This window comes from Salarias fasciatus, chromosome 12 (genome assembly GCF_902148845.1).
Source record: "Salarias fasciatus chromosome 12, fSalaFa1.1, whole genome shotgun sequence".
Classification (NCBI taxonomy): Eukaryota; Metazoa; Chordata; class Actinopteri; order Blenniiformes; family Blenniidae; genus Salarias; species Salarias fasciatus.
The window spans coordinates 6,152,334-6,173,025 of record NC_043756.1 but is presented as its reverse complement, the minus strand read 5'-3'; the positions used below and the strand labels follow the sequence as shown (position 1 = coordinate 6,173,025).

Genomic DNA, 20,692 nt, shown 5'->3' with positions numbered 1-20,692 from the left:
GGAAAAAATGTCTGTGTAGCACATGGACCAGAGAGACCATAAAGCTCTATTGAGTTATGTCTTTCATTTGCATTCCGTCTTGAGTAAATTTAAAAGACATTAATATCCAAGAGACGGGTGGGGGGCATTAGTAATACTGTCCAAATGGAGAACAAAATAACTTCTCTCTGTATTATTCTTTTTTATTTACTTTAATTTTGCCCTTCTCTTGCTGGGGGCCACATGTAATGAGTCTTTTTTTTTTTTTTCTTTTTTTCTTTCATAAAGTCGATATGAAGTAAAGTGGAAAAACCAGCAACGGTTTATATTCATTGGATGAGATTTTTCCCAGGGGGAGCAACTGTAAAAACATCTGATCGAATAAAAGATGCCTAATGAAAGTTAGCTGGGGAATATTAAGCTGCAGTTATGGTTTTCAGTGCAGCCGTCCCTCTGCACTAATCTGAACTCTAACCTTAAAATCTCAGACAAGCAGGAAACGGGTAAGGAAGTGGTTCAGGCTGCTTAAAGAGCAAATGTTTTGCCTCGATTGTAATTCCTGAACTTTCATATCCTGTTGTTTAATTTCAATTTAAACAAAGACTAATTTTTAAGAATTGGAAGAATGAAGCCCATGCTTCGAAGTGAAGAGGGGTTATTTTAAAATACAATCTCATATAATTCCAGGTGTTTGTTCTTTGTTGCTGTATTTCAGTAGATTTTTCAGGTGTCTATGTTGGAGTATATTCATAGCAAGAATTCATAATATAGACCTCCAGTTTTTTTTTTTTTTTGGTTTTTTTTTTGGCAAAGTAATTTATTCCAAAATAAACATTAAACGAGGAATTGATAATGCTTCATATAAAGTCCAACATTATTTATTTATTTAGAAAATAATTTAGTTTGAAACTCCAATCTATGCTTCAAGTTCAATTATGATTTATGCTGTTGCTAATGATTAAGCCGCTGTATTCACATTTATTGAATCATCACTTTGGGTTTGGGTTTAACTTTCTACTTGGCGTGTTTGTGTATCAACATAAATGTTGGGTGAGAAATTATAACCCACTAAAATCATTTTCACGCTGATCCAACTGGGTTCACGCGTGGTGTTGAGGGTCAGCTGAGCGTCATTATAGCAGACCTGCATGTAAAAACTCGACAGCTATCAAGGAACAAATAGGTTGTTGACATTTGACAACTGGGGGGAAAAAAATAGAGGCACCAAACTGGCAGGACGCCAAGATGAGGGAGCTTCATAACACCAGAATGAGGAACGAACAAAGCCCGCCTCTTCTGATCTGAACTTGAATCAGCTTTTAATGACAAATGTGTTAAGTACTGATGTGTTGCTTCGTCATGGTTTAGTTTCAGGTACTTTTCACAACCCTCCCAGGACTTACACTCAGCTGAAAGGCAGAATGCTTCATACTAAAGCAGAAAATCATGTTGCTCTCTTTGTTGTGTACGCAAAAAAAATGGGATGGACTTGTTATCAAAGTTTGTGCAAATTGCTTAAACCTCTAACCAAGGGTAATGTTTTCCCCTGGGCCTTTCATCACAGCACGGCCAGCAGCAGCAACAGCAGCAACAAGTGAACCGGAGCAGCCAGGAAGACAAGGAGAAGGAGGAGAAAGAGAAAGAAGGAGAGCGCGATGAAGAAAAAAATGAAACTGAAGATAAAGAGGAGGGAATGAAGTGAGTCCTTTTTCAAGTTACTAAGTGTTGCGAGGATGACATGTTTGTTGATTCAATAAAGCAGATGAGAGGAATAGATTGAGCTGATTGGAAAACACTTAATACATTTTGATCACCCTCAACCAGTGCAGCTGTATTCACCTTCCAACTTACTCCAGTTTTCTAGCTCACTTTTTTCTCTTTAAGTTGTTCCAGGTCAGCATGAAGGAACTAGAGTAGGAGTGCGTTTTGGCTTGTGGGAGTGCATCTGAAAATCCAATCATTCTGTAACCTTTGAGCTCTCACTCCCTCACCTTCAGCCAGACTTTCCACCTACAGCACATTCAAGCATCCATTTGTTGTCTGTATCACAGCAGCTGTTTTCCTGTTTGTTTTTCCCATTCCCAAAATGACGGCCACGTCTCATCTTTTGAAACGCAGTTCCTATTTTGTTTGTCTAGCTTGTTTTCGGTGGCAAAAAATAAGTGGTATAATTAGCCTACCTGTCAGTTTGTGTTGTGTGTGCGTGCAGGCAGGTGGCTGCAGGGGTAAAGGAGGGGGTGTTTAGAGGCACAGTGCCAGCAAAGGACGCCGAACAACAGATGGAATATCGCTGCTTTCTTCTCCTGAAAATGAACAGATCCACAGCAGTCCAGATCTGTATTTTGGGACTTTATTATGTTGTCAGTTGAGCTGGGACACTGCGCTAACTTCAAGCCGTTACTGGTCGTATTTATTAGCAGCTACAGTGGATGAAAGGTGACGGTGATCTAGCTCTCTGTCCCTCCTCTCTGCTCCGAGCCGAGGCCGGGGGACTGCAGCCTGCCTGTCACCCCTGGCACAGCTGGCCTTGCCTATATTTAGAGTGCCACCGGCTCCCCTCAGCAAGATTAATGATGCTGGAGGGAAGATGAATGGAGGAGCAGAGAGTTGAAACCCAGTGGCCGTCTCCTGGCATGCTGTTGTGCTGACACCCGATAAATTATTCCCAGAAATAAAAGAGAATTAAAAAAAAAAAAAAAAGCAGCGTCGGCATACAGGTTTAGCCCCCTGAGGTTGTGTCTGATTCTACGCCTGTCATGCCTGTCAACAGGCAAACATGTCTGTGTTGGCTTCAGTGCTGTGATAGGCCTGAGCACAGTGAGATGACCAGACAGTGTGATGCAAACGCGAGCAACTGGTGGCCCACGGTGACACTGATCAAGGCCCATTTCATTCTTTTTTTTCTGACGTTCTGGAAAAAAAGAATGTCTACTCAACCACTTTTGAACCTCGTTTAAATTGGAAATACCCTTACAGTATTAAATTCAAAATGAATTAAGATTTTTATTGAAGCGGTAGTCATAATCTGGACGCATCCTCGTTTTAGAAGTGCTCCGTAACATTTTGGCCCTCTGGAAGTGAGGATGTAATATCTTTGGCCCTCATAATAATCAAAATTTCCCATTTAGATTTTAGTTTTGGGTGTAATGACTTAACAGCAGGCACCACATCTGCGTCTGAAATTACAGTGCCACCCTTCTTTCTTTTCAGACCATTTTTATGAACTGAACATTGTACATCTGAATGATTTTGAATTATGTCTGGCAGCCTTGAAGCTGTGGCAGTGAAACGTATTTTTGTAACGTAAAGCATTTTTTTTTGTCTCTAGGCCAACATTACAGTCTTAAAATATGTCAACCTCCTCACTACAATTATTTTACAACTGGTCCAAAGTGTCGTAGCCCCAATAAAACGGAAATAGACACAGAGCGAGCTTATTGATCATTTTTTTAACTGTTGTGTCATTAGTGACAGCCGACAGTCTGAAGTCTTCCACAGCAACTCGGTACCTTCCCTCCATCCCCTGAAACCCCCCTTAGCTATTTGATCCTCGGCGTTGACACACATTTCAAACTCAAGCAATAGAAACAAAGCATAAAGCTTTGTGTATGGAAACTTGAAATGTCAGAATTCAAATGTTTGTATTTCTTGCTGACTGTGATGTTTCCCCGACGCAGGGACGACACCTCTGGAGAGGATGCCGAGGACAAAGAGCCTGCTGTGCCTGCGAGGGGTCGACGCACAGCCAACAGCCAGGGGCTGCGAAAGGGCCGCGTCACCCGCTCCATGACCAGCGAGGTTGAGGAGACCACTACACCGCCACTCAACAACGAGCTCGGTGAGTCTTAACTGTGGTGCAACAGGTGTGTGCCAATTGTTTTTTTTTCTCTTCTCTCAACCTTGGGGAAAATAAAAATCCATGTCACCAGAGGTGCAACGTATGACCCCCACTGCAGTAAATCATTTCTATGTTCATGCTAGATTATGTCACATTGATTCATTATGCATCATTTACAGTAACCTAAATAAAATGAGCAGTAAATGGTACTCTGCTATGACCATTGCATCACTTGAGCTGTGATTAAGTAGTAAATAAGATCTTGGAATAAATATTTTATCACTGACTGAATTGAGTCACCTTTGATCTACTTTTGTCCTCCTGATCCACACCACAAGAGTGCACTGTTGTTCCTCTGTCTCCGTGTATTTATTCACCCGCACTCTTGGACCCTCCTCTACTTTTGACACTTAATACATAGCGTGATAAGAAATCAAAGCGGTGAAAAACTGTGGCTCCTCACGAGGAAGAGGTAGCCAGGATCCTCTCCGTTGGCACAAGACAGAAGTATTATTTAAGGACAAAACACTGCGTGTCAGCAGTGTCCGCCGCTCAGTTCTTTGTTTCCTCGCAGATGGTTTAGTCAGCCGTGCGCGCACACACCGACACTCTCACTGCAGGCTCGGATGAGGTTTTTGATGTTTCAGCAGTTGTGTGTGTGTGTGTGTGTGTGTGTGCTGCAGTTGCTCCTGCAGCACAGGTTTTAGTCACAGGGAATCCCCAGGTGACCGGAGCGGTGGGGGCTCTCAGTCAGCAGCCCCACCCCGGTCCCTGTTGGTTCCCCTGCTGGCAGCAGTGTGAACCGGCCCGCTGTGCCCTTCACAGGTCCCTATAGAGGACACACACACACACACACACACACACACACACACACACACACACACACACACATACAGGCGCGGGCGACGGCTCCGCTGTCTGCCGTGCAGGGCAAGGGACGGCCTGGCTTATGGTCTGTTCAGGGGAACAAGCCAGTTGTTATGTCTATAATCATTAACTGACTTCTCTCCTTGGATTTCCTGCTTCCTCCATGTAAAACAAACAGTCCTGAGCGACCCCATGCTGCAGTGCCTCACTGGAAAGCAGCACAAGCTCCCCCGCCCCCCCTCTCCCCCCTGCCCTTTTATTCTTTAATTTTTCCTTCCTTTCATTTCTGTCTCTCCTTCCTTTCCACTTGCCAGTCACTCCCTAACTGACTTTTTGACAACTGCCCCCTCCCTCCCCCCCTCCTCCTCCCGCCCTCACTGACTTTGTGCTTCTCCTTTTTTTTTTTTTTTTGACAGCTAATCTGGAGATGAATGAGAGCTCTCGCTGGACGGAAGAAGAGATGGAAACTGCCAAAAAAGGTAAGATAGGGTTAACCTTCCCTCTTCCTGCGACGTGTTGCTTCTGCGCCGTTACCGTGCATTAAGGTACAGGTGTCAAAAGGAAAGAACATTCGCGGCTCGAACGCTGTTCGAAAGCGCGTACAAGTGATGTGGCTGTGACTTCCTGTTACTGAGGCACCAACCGCCACGTGCTCTCTCTCTCTCTCTCTCTCTCTCTTTCTGTGTGTGCGTGCGTGTGTGCGTGTGCGGCCACCTGTATGGGCTCTGCTGCTCTTTGGAGTCATTCCTCTGTCTCTCTGGGTCAAGGCAGCCTGCCTTTTATCAAGGAGGCTGTAAAGTCTGCCCCTTATCAGCCAGCCTCTGCAAATGCAGCAGTCATTAACTCGGGCTGTTTATTGTCTCTGACTGAAGATTACCCAGAAGCCTATGGCTGATTCACAGAGGTTGCTGACATCCAGCCCGTTTTCCTCGCACCAGCAACCTGCGTGAGTATATTGAATAGAGCTGCGTCCAGCGAGCCTTAGTTACTGATTGAATGAGCTCCATGCTGTCAGTGATTCCATGTGCGTATTACTCCTTCAATGGGAGTTCTTCAATGATCTGTTGCATAAGATAGAATATTTGATCTGGTTTGTGCATTTCAAAAAAAAAAAAAAAGCCTCATGTGGATGATCATTAAACTAGACTCGGTTTGTATTTAATGCTACTCTTCATGCGCAGTTTTTAAACCGAACATCCCCTCCGCCAGTGCACGTCCTGCCTTCTGTAAAGTTGACACAGTTTCATGTTGTGGCCATTTGTAGGTGATGTGTCACTGTGCTTTGTGTGACTCTCAGTTCTGCTTCTGACTATTTTCACCTTGTGTAATCAGCGGTGGATGAAGTGCCTCTTGCGGAGGACTCGACTGCGTGCAGTCTTGAAGTTTGCATTAGGTTTATGCTGCGTGAGGTGTCGGTTTGTATGTGCGCACAGGTTTGTGTGTTAAGAGGTTATTTTGCGATAACTGGCGCTGGCCTGGCTCAAACACAGTCCTGTGTAGTAATCCTGGTTAATGTCTTCAGTTCCATTCTCCTGCTGTGGGATTAGTGGGGCGCTCCATCCCGGAGGATTAGCCTGGCAGCTCGGTGGGAGCAGGGCTTCTCTGAAGGGCTTATGTAACCACAACCACCGAGCCCCAGCCACAGTACCCAGGGCTGAGGAGGGGGAGCTTCTCATAGCATTTTTCATCGTTTCTACCAGCCGCCCCCACTTGTACCCGAAGGGATTCCCCCTGCCAAGATGTCCGACGCTCTGCTATCAAAACCGCTTTGTACGCCGTTACCTCAGACAGTTGAATAGGCTTGTCAAGGTGCTTCCCCTGGCAGGTGTTTGCCATGTATATGTTTTAAAGAGGCTTAGGTTGCCTGATGCTAATGTGTTTATCCCCCTGAGCTAAACAGATCTGAATAATTGCATTTATGGTGCCTGGCAGGGCATCGGCATTCCAGCGTGGCGGTGCCAGCCAGCGTTGCCTTCGAGGATCGCATGGCAACGTTCAGCAATAGATTGCTCCTGTCTTCACCGCTCATACAGACTCGTACCTCAAACAAGTGACTGCCAGACTTTTGTAACGCTTCTGTGTTGAAACTCATCGGCTTTGCCGATGTGCACGCATGCACAAGGTGCGAGTTGCACAGGTTGTGACAGTGTGCACTTGGTCCAAGCTGTGTATGCGTTTGCATGTGCGCCAGTCTTGGCCAGTGTTTATGTAAGTGCACTAATCTGCCAGGCTTTGCTTGGGTGCAGGCAGGCAGCTGGATAATGGCCCCTGCTCTGTGTGCTGGAAGAACCCATTTAAAGGAGCAGCAGGTAGAGAATGGCATACTATCTCTTCTGCTTTTCTCCTCTCCACTATCTCTGACTCTCCGGTCTGTCTCTCGGTTTGGGAGATGGCACCGGCCCAGTTTGGCAAGAGCTGTGGAAGATTTGGCAAGCGTCTCTTTTCCCCACTCGCTCTCTCTCTCTCCCCTCTCTCTGTGTTGTTATAAACCGGAGAGGTCACATTCAAGATGAAAAGCAGGTCAGTCAGGAAAAATGTGAAAGCCTTTATGCTTTCTCATGGTATCAACATCAACTCCCTCTCTTCCCCCGCCCGCCTCCCCCTCTTCTCGCTCTCTCTTACTCTCCACTTCTGTATCCTTTCTCCATTGTCTATCTGGCTCAGTGCCTCCTCCCTCCCTCCCTCCCTCTCTCTCTATTTCTCTCTCATTCTCTCACTCTCTCTCTTTGCTCTCTGTTTACTCTTGGACTGCCTGAGTGTGTGTGTGTGTGTGTGTGTGTGTGTGTGTGTGTGTGTGTGTGTGTGTGTGTGTGTGTGTGTGTGTGTGTGTGTGTGTGTGTGTGTGTGTGTGTGTGTGTGTGTGTGTGTGTGTGTGTGTGTCTGTGTGCGTGTGTTTGTGTATGTGTGCTAGAGTATTAACAAGAGAGACAGAGAGAGGGTTCGAGTGAGTTTGTACTCACTCATGCGTTTGCGCGTGCGCGTGCATGCGTGCCGCGGCGCTTGCTGGAACAGTGAGTTAGGGGGAGGGACAGACCGACGGAAAGAGGGAGGGAAGAAAAAAAGAGAGATAGAGGAGAGATCAGATGAGGGGAGAGAGAGAGAGAGAGAGAGAGAGGCTGAGCACATAGCACCGCCCCACAGTCCCACTTTCCTGTGGAAGTCTTCCCAGACGACCGCCATTGGGGAGAGACACGGCAGAGAAGAACAGACCAGCACTCAACGAAGCGCGGGGTGGACAGAGTGAGAAGAAAAAAGGAGGGGAGAAGCCAGGAGCATGTGCTGTTTTGGAGCATGTCAACCTGACACCGGCTCAAGTATCAAGCCAGCTGGCAGGAAGAGTGCCGAGACTGAGCTGTTTTCATCTCCTCTGCTCTGGATCGGAAGGCCCAGCCCCGAAGAGCTTCCCGGCTGGCCCTCTGGAGATCAGACCGTCTGATAGTGTTATCCAGAGCAGAGCCACAAGACGACGGCCGGAGTGACAGGCATGTGACTGACGTGAACAAACCACTTTCTGGCTGCACCAGGTGTTGATTGGACTCTTTCTGGGAGGAGCTAATGAGAATGCCGTGTCCCGATTGGGCGTGAAGCTACCACCTGTTTCAGTATTGCTGCTGCTGATTGGGTGTTTGTTCCATGTGTGTTGCTTCAGCAACTTAGGCCATGAATTAATCAGAAGTGCTCAGGTTTATGCTCGCGAGTGCTTTACAGCATAAACTAGATCCAACTTGAATCCACAGCGGTGTGGTCCCTGACTTTCTGTAAATGAGCTTCGCTGTTAATGCTTGAGCGTCACTGCATGCAGCAGAGTGTTTATCTTACTTGTTGGAACGTGGGCGATATTTTGCCACTATTGCTGTCCTGGTTGATGAGAGCACGTGCGTGTTTGTGTGCTGTGCGTCAGGTCGGAGGGTGTCTGACTTGTAGGGCAGTCTGCTCACTCCTCTCCTCTCTTGTCAGACGGCTGTAAAAGGTTAATAGGGGTAGGTCACGTGTCAATCCTCTTGGAGCGACTCAGGCCAACCAGTCTTATTTTCATTTCTCTCTTGGAGAAGCTTCTCTAGTAATGCCTTTAGTGGCGGCGATGAATATTTTAGCTGAAAAACCTCTTCCTTTTAACACTTGACAGGTTGTAGGTGCATGGTGGCTTTTAGACACCAGAAGCTCAGACTTGGAGATAACCCTCACTGGATTTGGCAGCTCCTGTTATATTGGCATTAATAAATTCTAAATAAAAGACAGCGAATGTTAAATGTCTTCCTGTGTTTTTGCTGGTTGATGCACAGGTTATCAGCCTCCCCCCGGCATGTTATTTATTTGCCTGATGTTGTGTTTAGCATATGTCAGCGCAGAAACAAGAAAATAGAGTTGGCTGTGTGAGGGATGGATTAAATTGAGCAACGTGCGCTGCTGCGCTATTGTTGGAGTCTTTCTGGTGACATTTTCATGTTGATCACCAGTGTCTCTGTACATAAAAATATGATCTTTTGAGTGATGTCCTAAATATTCAACTTGCAGTGAATGAATGGATCAGTTTTTATTGCAGTTGTAACTCAGCGCTGGCCTCAGCCAATAAAGCGTAGGTATCAGATTCCGTCTCTCTGGATAATATGAGAGTTGAAATGACAAGGCTGTAAACAGCTGTCCTTTCCTCCCCTTTGGCTCGTGCTTCTGCTTGTTGTCCAGCTACGTCCATTAAGCGATGAGATGCAGAGACCTCTGAACCCATGTCCAAGGTTATCCCAAGACGTGTTGGCTCGCTGCCTGTTAATAACACCCCTCCCACCCTCCGACAACCTTTTGAGAAGGCTGTCCTGTTGCCAGGACCTGTCAGGCTGGCACAGGAAACAAGTGGGTGGTGTAAGCTAAGCCTCTTACAACACACACTGTTAATGAGCTGCCTTCGGTGAACAGCAGACTCCAGGTTGGGGGCACTGGAGCAAACTCGATGCTATCTGCCTTTCGCACCCACTTGTACTTGTAACACATCAGCTACTCTGTACATGTCTGTTTTTAGCTTACAAACACTGTGCTGTTGGGTATGTGTGTGTGTGTGTGTGTGCGCGCGCACACACACCTTTGTGTTTCATGACAGGTTGATGTATCGCAGCCCCGGCCCAGCGGGTGTCTATAGACTCCAGTGTAAGGGACAATCATGTGGCTGACTGGGTAGAAGACTCGAGTTTCTTGGAACTGGGTCATATCAAAGTCAGTAGGAATAAGTCACAGACCAGCCCTCGTGGGAAGAGTTAGTGATGTCATTGGTGTGACTGACAGTCCACCGACCGCACCGCCGCTCCCCTTCCTTTCAGCCGTTCACTCAGTCCTGCTCTGTCTCCATTTAGGTGGTATCTGGCATCAAGCTGCTGCTGGGCCGGGGGAGCGGGACTGTCTGTATGTTACACAGACGAATGTTTCAAGCTATTGATCTAATATGACTTTCATACTTCACACTTGAAGAGACTGGGCTTCAAGATAGTATTGATCTCGTGTAATTTGATAGGATTTGGTGAAATTTGTTCTAAACCTTGCACTTCTTTTTTTTTTTTCTGTCTGTTACTTCCAGGCCTTCTCCAGTATGGTAGGAATTGGTCCTCCATCGCCAAGATGGTGGGATCAAAAACCGTGTCACAGTGCAAAAACTTCTACTTTAACTACAAGAAAAGACAGAAACTGGACGAGATTCTGCAGCAGCATAAAATGAAAACTGTAAGTAAAAAGTCACATTTTCTTCACTTGCTCGCTGACAGAGTGAAGTCATTTATACTCTTTGTGCCCTGTCATCTAAAGGTTCCTCCCCCCGAGAGCTGTATTTATTAAGCCTGTGCTTTGTTTTGCTCAAGGAGAAGGAGCGAAAGGCCCGTCGTAGGGGCAAAAACCTGCAGAATGAGGAGGCCAGTGCCCCATATGCAGCAGAGGAGGAGGAGATGGAGGTCTCAGGAGCCAGCTGCAACGAAGAGGAAGCCCCCGAGGATGGAGAAGGTACGACACTCACACAGTGCTATGTTAGGATTTATTAGGTTAAGTCCTCACCTTGAGCACAGGGTGGATGCTGCTTTGACGGGGTAACATCTATTCATGTCTGAGGTGCAAGTTTCATTTGTCCCCCGAGACTTTTTCATTTGTATTACATGAAACATTTTTGGCTTAGAAAAGTCAAACCTTCGTTTTCAGCCGCTGTATGCTACACAAAACACATGTTTAAAATATGATGTCCGTGACAATTTAAGTCAAAGTGAACTCTAATATCAGTTATAAATGTTGACTCATGGGCCAAGCTGTGTTTTTATTGCTTAAAGTGGCCCCTGAATGCATTTAACTCAATAAAAGTGAACCCCTTTGAGTATCAGCCCGATGGTGGGAACATTTGTGCTCTGCAGTGACAAACATAAGTGTCATGGAAATGCTGCTGTAGTATGTTGATAGAAGTGTACTGCATGGACCGAATTTCCGCAATAGAGCACATAAGCCCCAGGGGATTTCATCCATCATCCCAATTGGTTTTGTGTTCCCCTTTATTGTACAGTGAAACCTGATTAGGCAGAAGACTGGCACTGTGAACAATCTGGTTTAGCAGAAAGAGATGGGGAAGAAATATGGAAGAAAAAGGACAAGGAGATATAACATGATTTACTCGGTAAACCCTAATCTGTGTTTCTCTCTGTCCCCTCCGTCTGCCAGGTGTAGCCAACAACAGCTCGGACACAGAGAGCTTGCCCTCGCCACACTCATCTGAGGACAGCAAGGCTAAAGAGGAAGGCTCCAACAGGTCAAAGGGCAGCTCCAGCAACGCAGACAAGGAGGAGGCCCGGTCCGACACGGGCCAGGCCGGGGACGAGAAGCCTCCAGTCCAGGAGGATGTAGACTCTGTCATCAAGCAGGAGATAAAAACTGAGACTGGGGAGTCGAGCAAGGAGCAGCTGCAGCCAGCGACACCCAGCGATGCCGCAGATAAAAAACCTCCACCAGAGATGGAGGAAGTCAAAAGCTCCACCAAGAGCTCCAAGAAGGACCATGCGGCCAAAACGGGCTCCCACGGGGACAGCGACTCCAGTGCCACATGCAGCGCTGACGAAGTGGAGGAGACAGACAACAATGACAAGAACAGGTAAAAAAACAAACACACACACACTTTTCCAACAGTTTCGTGTTTAAAATAATGTCAAATGCGGGTTTCCTATGTCACTTCCCTGTTGAAATGGTTGAGCCTTCACCCTGCTTCAGATTATTAGTGTCAAAGAGCTTCTGGTTTCAGAGTGGTTTACTAGGTGTTCTACTTCTCTAGTCCACCACAGCAGACATTAGAAAACAAAGCAGCGAGGGTTTTGAAGTGGTATTAGTTGCCTAGCTACACTGTACAGCAGTGAAGCCATATTTGGCAAGCCACTTGTGTCTACACCACAGGTTGCTCTTTTCTATCAACCGAGGATTTTATTTGCACCGCGTCTGAATGAGAATACAAATATAAATCACGTATATATCTATGTATTTGTAATATATGTGTGAATGAAACCACAAGAAATGGGTGTCAAAGTGCGTGGGAGGAGTGATTAGTCTTGTTTGCACGGTATTTGTTCAATTTTTTCCATGACAGCAGACTGCATGTACTGGCAGAGCTGAGGGGAACACTGCCCTCTCTGCCAAAGCAAACAAAGGGAGTAAGTGAGTGAGTGCGCGTGTGTGAGTGCGTGCGTGTGTGCGTGTATGCATGTGTGCATGCACTCTCACTCAGTTGTGCATCAGTGTTTGCGTCCGTGTGTGCTTCTGAGTGTGCTGTGTGCTTTTGACAGATGTGAGAGTCTTGGATATGGATTTTTACATGCAATTCTTTTCCACAGTCTTGGCTTCTGTCAACACATATTATAGACACACTCACACCATATATTTCTGCTTTGTTCCGTCAGCTGCTTTCTGTGAGTGAGGATTTATGAGCCTCCGGGGGGGGGGGGGAATGGTGGTATAAACACAGACAGAACCTCTGGTCTTTTTAAATTTTTTCGTTACCCTTTAAATTCTCCAATAACTCAAGAAATTTGGTTTGAAATGGCTGAAGAATATCACACCAGGCAGCTTGTTGACATCTTGAAGTTTTGAAGTGCTTCATCAGATGGTAGAAACATCAGAAAGGCCCTCTACTGTGACCCGCGTCTTCACTCCCACTGATTTATTTCCGTCTCTGTGTGCAGAATGACTTCTCCACGGCCGAGCCTGCTGAACTACAGTCACGACGGGGTCATATCTTCCCCGCTACAGAAGCCCATGGACCTGAAACAGCTCAAACATAGAGCCGCCACTATACCACCTATTGTGAGTTTCCAGTTCACACATCACACAGCAGTTGGGTGGAGAGCATCGCAGCTTTTCCATTCTTAGCAAAGTGTCTTTGCAACGGATAGTAACTGATATTGATTTCTCCAGCTCACAGAAACACAGTCACACACTCACTCACTCACTCATATGTTTTGACTTTTCCATCGCTGTGGTATCAATACCGCCTCTCTCTCTTTCTGCTTACAGAGATAACAGTATGGCAGGTGAAATTGTTAAGTCATATTTGTATAAGATAAGCCAACCAGATGGAAGATGATGAGACTGATTGCTTTGTGGGGAAGAAATGAGATGCCAGGCGTTAGGGAAACTTTAGCTTACCACGAAATAAGAGATGCCTAAAAGCTATCATGTTGATCAGATACTGTATGTGGCTAACCATATGTCACATACCAGGCCGGAGGGGGGCCTGTGTTATGTTCGTGGCATGTATGTAACCTTTTCATTTTCCTCTTCTTCCGTGGGTGCAGATGCCAGACGCCTCCATGCAGGTCAGTCAGCGCGGTGGAGGTGGGAAGGCGGGCTTGCCCCCCCACGCCCTGGCGCTGTACCAGCAGCAGATCACCATGGCTCACGGGGAGTCCTCTCAGGAGGTCAAGCAGCAGCAGCAGCTTTCGGGCCAGCCCGGCAAACAGCAGCCGTATCCCCTGCAGGCAGACAGAGACAGGGAGGTTCTTCGCAGCAGCAGCCCCCGTGTTCGCCCACGCAGCCCCTCCAACAGCGAAAAGGATGGTACGCACACACGGCTCCTTCACCACACAAACTCTTCTGTCTGCTAAGAAGGCACAATACTCGATTTTATTGCTTGTTTTTATTTTTGTCGATTACCGATGCATGCTCAAATATGAGTCCACTGAATTAACGACAAATCAACTATCTGTGAAAAATGAACACTTCATTACAGCAACATATGCAGATATAAACTATAACAGTTCAATAATTACATTATATAAACTTATTTTCCACTGCAATTTGTCCAAGTCATTAGATATTCCGTTTTAAAGGAATCTAAGATTCTGAAGTTAAGAACAGTGAGATTATAAGAAACTAGAGGTTAATGTTAATCCTTCCAAAAAGGCTTTGAGAGAAGCGCGTGATCCAGTTTCACTTAGTTGGTCCTTGCTACAAGCTCTAACCTTGAATCTATGTTCTCAAGTGTTTAGGGTATTCAAGTGTTTCTGGGACACTCGTGAAGAGGGAACTGATGAATGATCTGGTATTGCTACTGACCCAGAAGGGAATATAGTGTACTGCGGTGCACCTACTGTAAGCGTGTGTGAGACGAGTCTCCGCTGGACTGTTCGAGGCCATACAATGTGCTTTGAGACAGAGATCAGTATTTTATAACCGAGCAGCATTTCTGAAATCCAGAGTGAAGCAGTTTTTCATTCATTTCAAAAGAGGAGGATCACTAGTAAGCATCTTAATACCCGTGGACACACATTTAAGACATCATCCGCTGTTTTTATTTGTGTAAGGTAAAACCATTGTGATTTCCCAAAAAATGAGGGCGCCTCACACGACCTCACAAAACTTAGTCTCAAAGTCGACTTTTAAGATTCTTGGGAAAATGTGTGGTAGTTTAATTACAGGCCTCGAAAAATTGAAAATGAAAGCTAGACATTGTTCTGAACTGATATTGGGGAAAAAAAGGAGGGGGGGTAGAATGTGAAAAAGAACATGCCCGGGCAAAAGATATTCGGTCACCCTACGTTTGTGCGCAAGCAAGCGAAAACCTGTCACGATGTGATGATCTTCGCTAAGCTAGAAAGCAATGAGAGGTGCTTACTTAACCTTCCTGAACAGATTAAGTGGACTCGCCCGATGCCTTTTAACCCCGCTTCTTTCTAATCACACTTTGGCACACCCGCTGGATTTCACTTGTGAACTTTAAATATTTACCCTTAGTTTTTGTGTTTGGTATTAATTCAGTGGTGCGTCACTGTGACTGGGAAGTGGCACCGGAGGGGGTCTGTGTTGATTGTGTCAACAGCAATGAACGGCTTCCTGGATTATGGCGACTCGGCGTGCCGACTGTTTGCGTATTAATTATTTTCAGAAAAGTCCAGAGCGTTCTCACCACACGGTGAAGCCAAGAAGCAGGTGCTGGGCCCTGACGACCTGAGGCCCTCCAACTTGGGTCGCCCGGTTCTGTCCCCTTACCCAATGTCCCCACGAGACATGGCCAAGATCAGCCAGGACCAGTCCCTGCTCCACTTCAGCTGTGAGTGCCTTTCGGAGGCTTGGATGCAATGCATGCTGTGTGATGCTTTCAAGGATGATTCAAATTAAATGTTTACCTCTTGTTTGTCTGGCAGCGTACCAGCCGGGAGGCCACCCTTCACTAGCCAGTCTGCCACAGGACAGTGGGAGGCTTGCAGCAGTCAGACCCCTCATGCCAGAGCCTCCGCCCCTTATTTCCTCCAGCAAGCCCGGAGGCTCCATCACACAGGTATGCCCTGGTGAAATAGCTTCTTCTCCATAAAAACAAAATGCATTACAATCCTGACCAAATATGTGCTCTGTTAGGGCACACCGGTGCAGTTGCACAACCCAGCTCACGGGTTGGAGCATGCCAAGATGCCCTCCTCTCAAATGGGGTTACCGTGGATGGATCAGAGGAAAGTGGGTGAGTGAAATTGCCTGGAAGAAATTACTCCACTTTATTTCTGATTGCTTGGTAGCAGTCTCATCCAGCCCGAGCTGTATCTGGGTGTCTTTCTCACTGTGGCCTCTTCTTCCTCGCTGTCCCACACTACAGGCTCTTTTCCAGTGGTGAAGCAGGAGCAGTTGTCTCCTCACAGTTCATCCTCCCAGGCTGATAACCTGTCAACACAGGGGGCGCCTCACGATGGTGGACGGGGTGGGTGTCCCCTTTGCCTCGACTTTTTCGTCTTCCCCTTTTCCGAGTTAAAAACAAAAGAAAAACTGGTGTATTTTGTCGAAAGCTTTACTCTCATTTTCCCTTCTCTCATCACAAATTCACTTCAAAGTGATCAAATGTTTGCCATCCATCGAGAGGCTGTTTTATGCCCTGAAATAACAGTCAAGCCGTGAGTTTCCCCCCACTATTTTTCAGCACTGTCATGCTGACAAGATTTACCTTCTCAACATGACAGTGACCCGAGGCACGCAGCACGGAGCGCACCACAGTGACTTGGGGATGAGTCTCTGAGTGTACTTGAGTGACCCAGACTAGACTTAAATCTCAATTGAAAATCAGTGGGGAGTTGAGTCCACTGAAGCTTATCTAATCTGACAGAGCTTGGAAGGAAGTGAGGAACAGGAGCGACTGCCCACATTGCTGTGCGGGAAGCTTTTCAGCAATATAAAGCTGTGTCTGGATAAAGTTTGGGGGTTTTTGTTCATGTTAAATGAATCAAACCGAAAGCGGCAGCGGTACAGTCTCGCTTTCCACTCAGCTTTACTGATTTTTGTCAACAAACTTAATTCTGGTGGCATTTTTTTTTTTCTTTCTTTTATGTTTGCAGGTTCAATTCCAGCTGTTCAGGGGGGAAGTATCACTAAGGGCATCCCAGGGACCAGAATGCATCCAGATTCCTCAGTTTCCTACAGAGGGGGCTCCATTACTCAGGTAAGCTCACACCACTGAAGTCTGTCCTTTCTTAAAGCTGTCATACAGGAGTGACTAGAGTGAGCCAGCTTGGGGTCCTTTCCTTGCTACAAAGTTCTGTCCAGAGCAAATCGAAGTCTGTGCGAATGCAGACTTAATAAATAACAATGTCTGAATTTACAGCCGGTCTTTCCTGCCTTTCCTGGTCGTAGTAATATACTCTGAAATTGTTGCGTTTGACTGATGATTTACTGTAGAGTCAGAAAATGCCTGCTGGCCTGGACTTTTATTCACTGCATTTTTTTTTTTTCATCTGTGCAATTTCTTTGCGAAATACAAATCGTCTGTCGGTATTATGATGTAATGCACAGACGATTCCTGTTTTCAGTTTTTTTACTCATCGCACCAGAGCTTCCAGTAATTACAATTTGTTGCCACTGTTGGCAATCCTTGTGTCTGTGCGAGCAAGCCGTCGTCCCTTTGCGTGTGTGCGCGCGGAATATTCTGCTGACAGCACTCAAGTTAAAGTATTGCGTTATAACAGACAACCTGCAAACAGGCCTCTTCCCCTTTTATTTGGAGAACCTCTGCACAACCTCTGAAATCCATCTAAATGAGTCATTTGCAGGAATTGTGTAATTAAGAACAAACTTGGTGCATATATAGGGCCTGCAGGTGACTTTATGTCACATACCTTTACCTCTAAAATGCATTTACATCTCAGGATGGTGCCATATTATTGGTTATATTGTGACACTATAATGTTAATAATCATGATATGAACTTGTAATCTGGTTATGGAGTGTTGCGTTTTTCCATTTAGTGGTATCACTACCAATCACGATATGATGTGAAAAGTTTGTCACATGATAAAGTGACGCAGATGCTGTTTTTAGTTCTGCACAGCAGCAGTATATTTATGTAACAGATTGCTTCTTTTTAACCTTTACCTTCTTTTTAATAGATTTAATTACCGCCACACGGCGGGTGATTGTGTGTAAAGATCTGCCCCCAGTGATCTGATTTGTCAAAGCGACAGTTGGCCTTTAAATTTGTCCGTCATTGTCAGCCACAGAACATATCAGTTTCCCCAGCCAGTGACGTGGCCTGACGTTTGTTTTTACGTTACGGAAGCTCGGTGGTGTGATGTGGCCAGTTTGAAGTGATTTGCCAGACACTGGTTTACTGATTTACTAGATGTAGACAGTGAAAACAAACTAAGTTGCACTGAGGTACGTAATAGTGTCGGTGCACCGAAGAGCCACAATCATTCTCTTTAGTTGCCTTGACTTCTCCCAGTGGCAAACATTAGTTTTGCTCATATGGATGCAGTCCCTGGCCTCTGACCATACTGCACAAAGCCCAAAAGTCAAATTTAGCAGCCCTCCTGCATCTGAGCTTTGTACTTGTGATGAAAGAGAGAGCAGCGGTGTTGGTGAGAGGTCATGTGGCAAGCCAAGTGCTGCGGCTGCTGGATTTCCCTGCTGCTGTGACATAACCACAGCGCTGAGTGGCCCTGTCGCCCTGGCAACAGGTACACACTGTACCGCGCCTGTTCCCGCTTTCATTTATCTATTTACTCTCGATCCTGGCAAAAGCGGGTCATTGATATGCCTGCCCACTGTAATATCACATCCAACTGGCATGCAGGAGACAACAAGTGTTGAGCGGGCCGCTGTCCACCATGGTAAATTAGTAACAGATAAGTGAATGATTAAGTGTTACAGTGATAGGGCAGTCGCTTTATTTGTTTAACTCGCTCCTACATCATTGAGTATATGCCCGCGTTTCACTGATACGGCGTCTTTAGAAGTAGACGCAATCTGTTTCAGTGAGTGCCACCTGATCCTGTAAACAGAAACCCCCCATTAGGGAAATTCTGCAAGTGTAGTTTTTCTTTAAAAAGCTCCAACCAGCGCACTAGAAATACCCCTTTTAGGTACTGCTGTGTATCTATTCAGTCATCCACTCATGCTCTCACCTGGCAGTGTAGAAGTGTGACTCACCCACAGTGGACGAGTATTATGACTCAAGGTTTTTTTTCAAAGCTGCCCGTTGTCATCTGCTGTTGCCAAGTATTGCACCTCCACTTCTTCTGGGAGTACTACTTTGTATTTCCAAGCTGAGCGTTTGAGTGTTTTGCTTTCCTCTTATATGTCAGCCTTGTTGCAAAGACGTTTTCTGCTTTGAAAACAATTACATGAATTCAATACGGTATATAACAACGTCTGCTGTGCTGCCGCTCCGTCTACTGCATCGCATAGATTTGAACAACCCTGAAAAGAAGAGCAGAGTTCCCAATCATTCACAACAACTGTAGTGGAACTGTTTTCAATCGAGATTGTTATTGATCTGTACAGTAACTCAATAATGACCTTTCTTTGTCAGAACGATTTAGCATCCATGATATAACCTCTTGTCGTCATGTCACTAGTAGTTGGACTCTTTATTGTATTTCTTCTTTGGATTTAAATGCACCATAAAAAGTGGAAAAGATTTCTCTGGTTACATGTTTTATTAACCATTGAAAGGCCGTGCACTCGACTCCTCTGCTCTACCAACAGATTTGTGCTTCTATCATTTGTGGCACAGTTTAAAAAGGAAATAAACAGATGTACTGTTTATTTTGCGAAACAGCAGTGTTGCAACAAAGAGCGGTGGTGGAGCAGAGGTTAGCAAAGCTTGCTGGTTCAAATCCAAGTGCAGACAGGTCACCACTGTAGATCCCGAACCTCCACTATCTCGTGTTATGTCAGGAAGCACATCTGCCTTGAAATTTACTAATTTAATTTATTGATCTTACAGTAAAAATGACAAGCATGCTTAACATGTCCTTGCATAGTTTGAACTGGCAAGAAAACTGAGGACAGAGTATTTTTTTTATTTTTATTTTTTGGTGACAATCTGGAAATGGTTCAGTGCGAGTGAAAAAGCGGGCTTGTTAACCGAGCCGTCTGGGAGCGGAGGCCATCTCACCGCTCTAATCTGTTGTCAAAATCACAAAATCAGACTTGACTTTTTATTGAGGACAGCTGCGGCTGCACTCTGCGGTGACAAAGTGCAGGTCTCATTTCTCCTCTCAACACCACAGGGGACGCCAGCCGATCTGCTATATAAGGGAACCATAACACGTCTAATCACAGAGGACAGCGCCAGCCGAACTGAGCGGGAGCGCGATGAGGCCCTGTCCACAGGAAACGTGCTCTTTGAGGGCCTCATCGGGAACATCCTCACATACGACCGTGAGTATTGTTCAGTTTTTCTCTACACCTATTATTAGATGTTAGTCGTTTTCATCAAAACGCTGAGAAACCCCTGCGTCATCTGCAGGCCCGACGTCTCAGACGCCCAAAGACGACAGCCGAGGCCCAGGACAGGCGGGAGACATGCTCGGCCTGAAGCGTCCATACGACGTCATGGAGGGGGGCATTTCTCGAGGACTGCCCATGAGGGACTCGCTGTCTGCTGCCAACTGTGAAGGCAAGAGACATCCAGCCACTGTGTTTGAAACTTGACTTCTTCTTTTTTTTTTTTTTTTTTCCCCACATATCTGCTTCCACTGGAAACTTCTCAAAAGACACTGACCTTCGATGTTTGATGAAGCGTTTTGCTCAAGTGTCGCTTCTCATCCTCAGGTCTGATCGGTCGAGCCATGCCACACGACAGAGACAGCCCGCATCACACACACTACAAAGATGCCCATCACATCCGTGGCTCCATTTCACAAGGTAAGACAAATCTACGCATTTCCCTCTATCGTTTACCCATTCAAACATAACTTCCGTTTGATCCTGAGAGAAGACTTTCTGAATCCCTCATGCATGTGTGTGTGTTAATTGTACTGGCCGTTTGTGTGAAAGTGCATGCTCTGTGTGCTCACTTCTGAGCTGATCACAGACCAAAGCAGCCTTTGTTCTTCTCAAGAAACAGATTGTCTTATCAGAAGTCACCCACTGGCAGCAGGACTTCCATGTTGATTTTTATATTTATCTGACAGAACTTAAGTGGAATTAGCATCTTGTATCATCTTGCCTGGAGATGATTGCAGATGAAGCAGGTCTTAAAACCCCTGGTGTTTCTGCTGAACTGATATAATCCCATGTGAAGCT

At 46.0% G+C, this 20,692-nt stretch overlaps 1 protein-coding gene across 3 annotated transcripts in view; it reads left to right on the top strand.

The window, feature by feature from the left end:
• Positions 1–20,692, top strand: part of ncor2 (nuclear receptor corepressor 2) — a 93,510-nt gene that overhangs the window by 58,510 nt on the left and 14,308 nt on the right. For all 3 annotated transcript variants that reach the window (XM_030105441.1, XM_030105442.1, XM_030105443.1), the window contains exons 15-30: positions 1,544–1,677; positions 3,657–3,817; positions 5,101–5,163; positions 10,248–10,390; positions 10,525–10,663; positions 11,363–11,789; positions 12,868–12,988; positions 13,480–13,741; positions 15,069–15,233; positions 15,328–15,461; positions 15,539–15,638; positions 15,771–15,872; positions 16,501–16,604; positions 19,675–19,825; positions 19,914–20,063; positions 20,219–20,311. In XM_030105441.1, the coding sequence (XP_029961301.1) occupies positions 1,544–1,677; positions 3,657–3,817; positions 5,101–5,163; positions 10,248–10,390; positions 10,525–10,663; positions 11,363–11,789; positions 12,868–12,988; positions 13,480–13,741; positions 15,069–15,233; positions 15,328–15,461; positions 15,539–15,638; positions 15,771–15,872; positions 16,501–16,604; positions 19,675–19,825; positions 19,914–20,063; positions 20,219–20,311 (2,449 nt within the window). The remainder of the gene's footprint in view (positions 1–1,543; positions 1,678–3,656; positions 3,818–5,100; positions 5,164–10,247; positions 10,391–10,524; positions 10,664–11,362; positions 11,790–12,867; positions 12,989–13,479; positions 13,742–15,068; positions 15,234–15,327; positions 15,462–15,538; positions 15,639–15,770; positions 15,873–16,500; positions 16,605–19,674; positions 19,826–19,913; positions 20,064–20,218; positions 20,312–20,692) is intronic.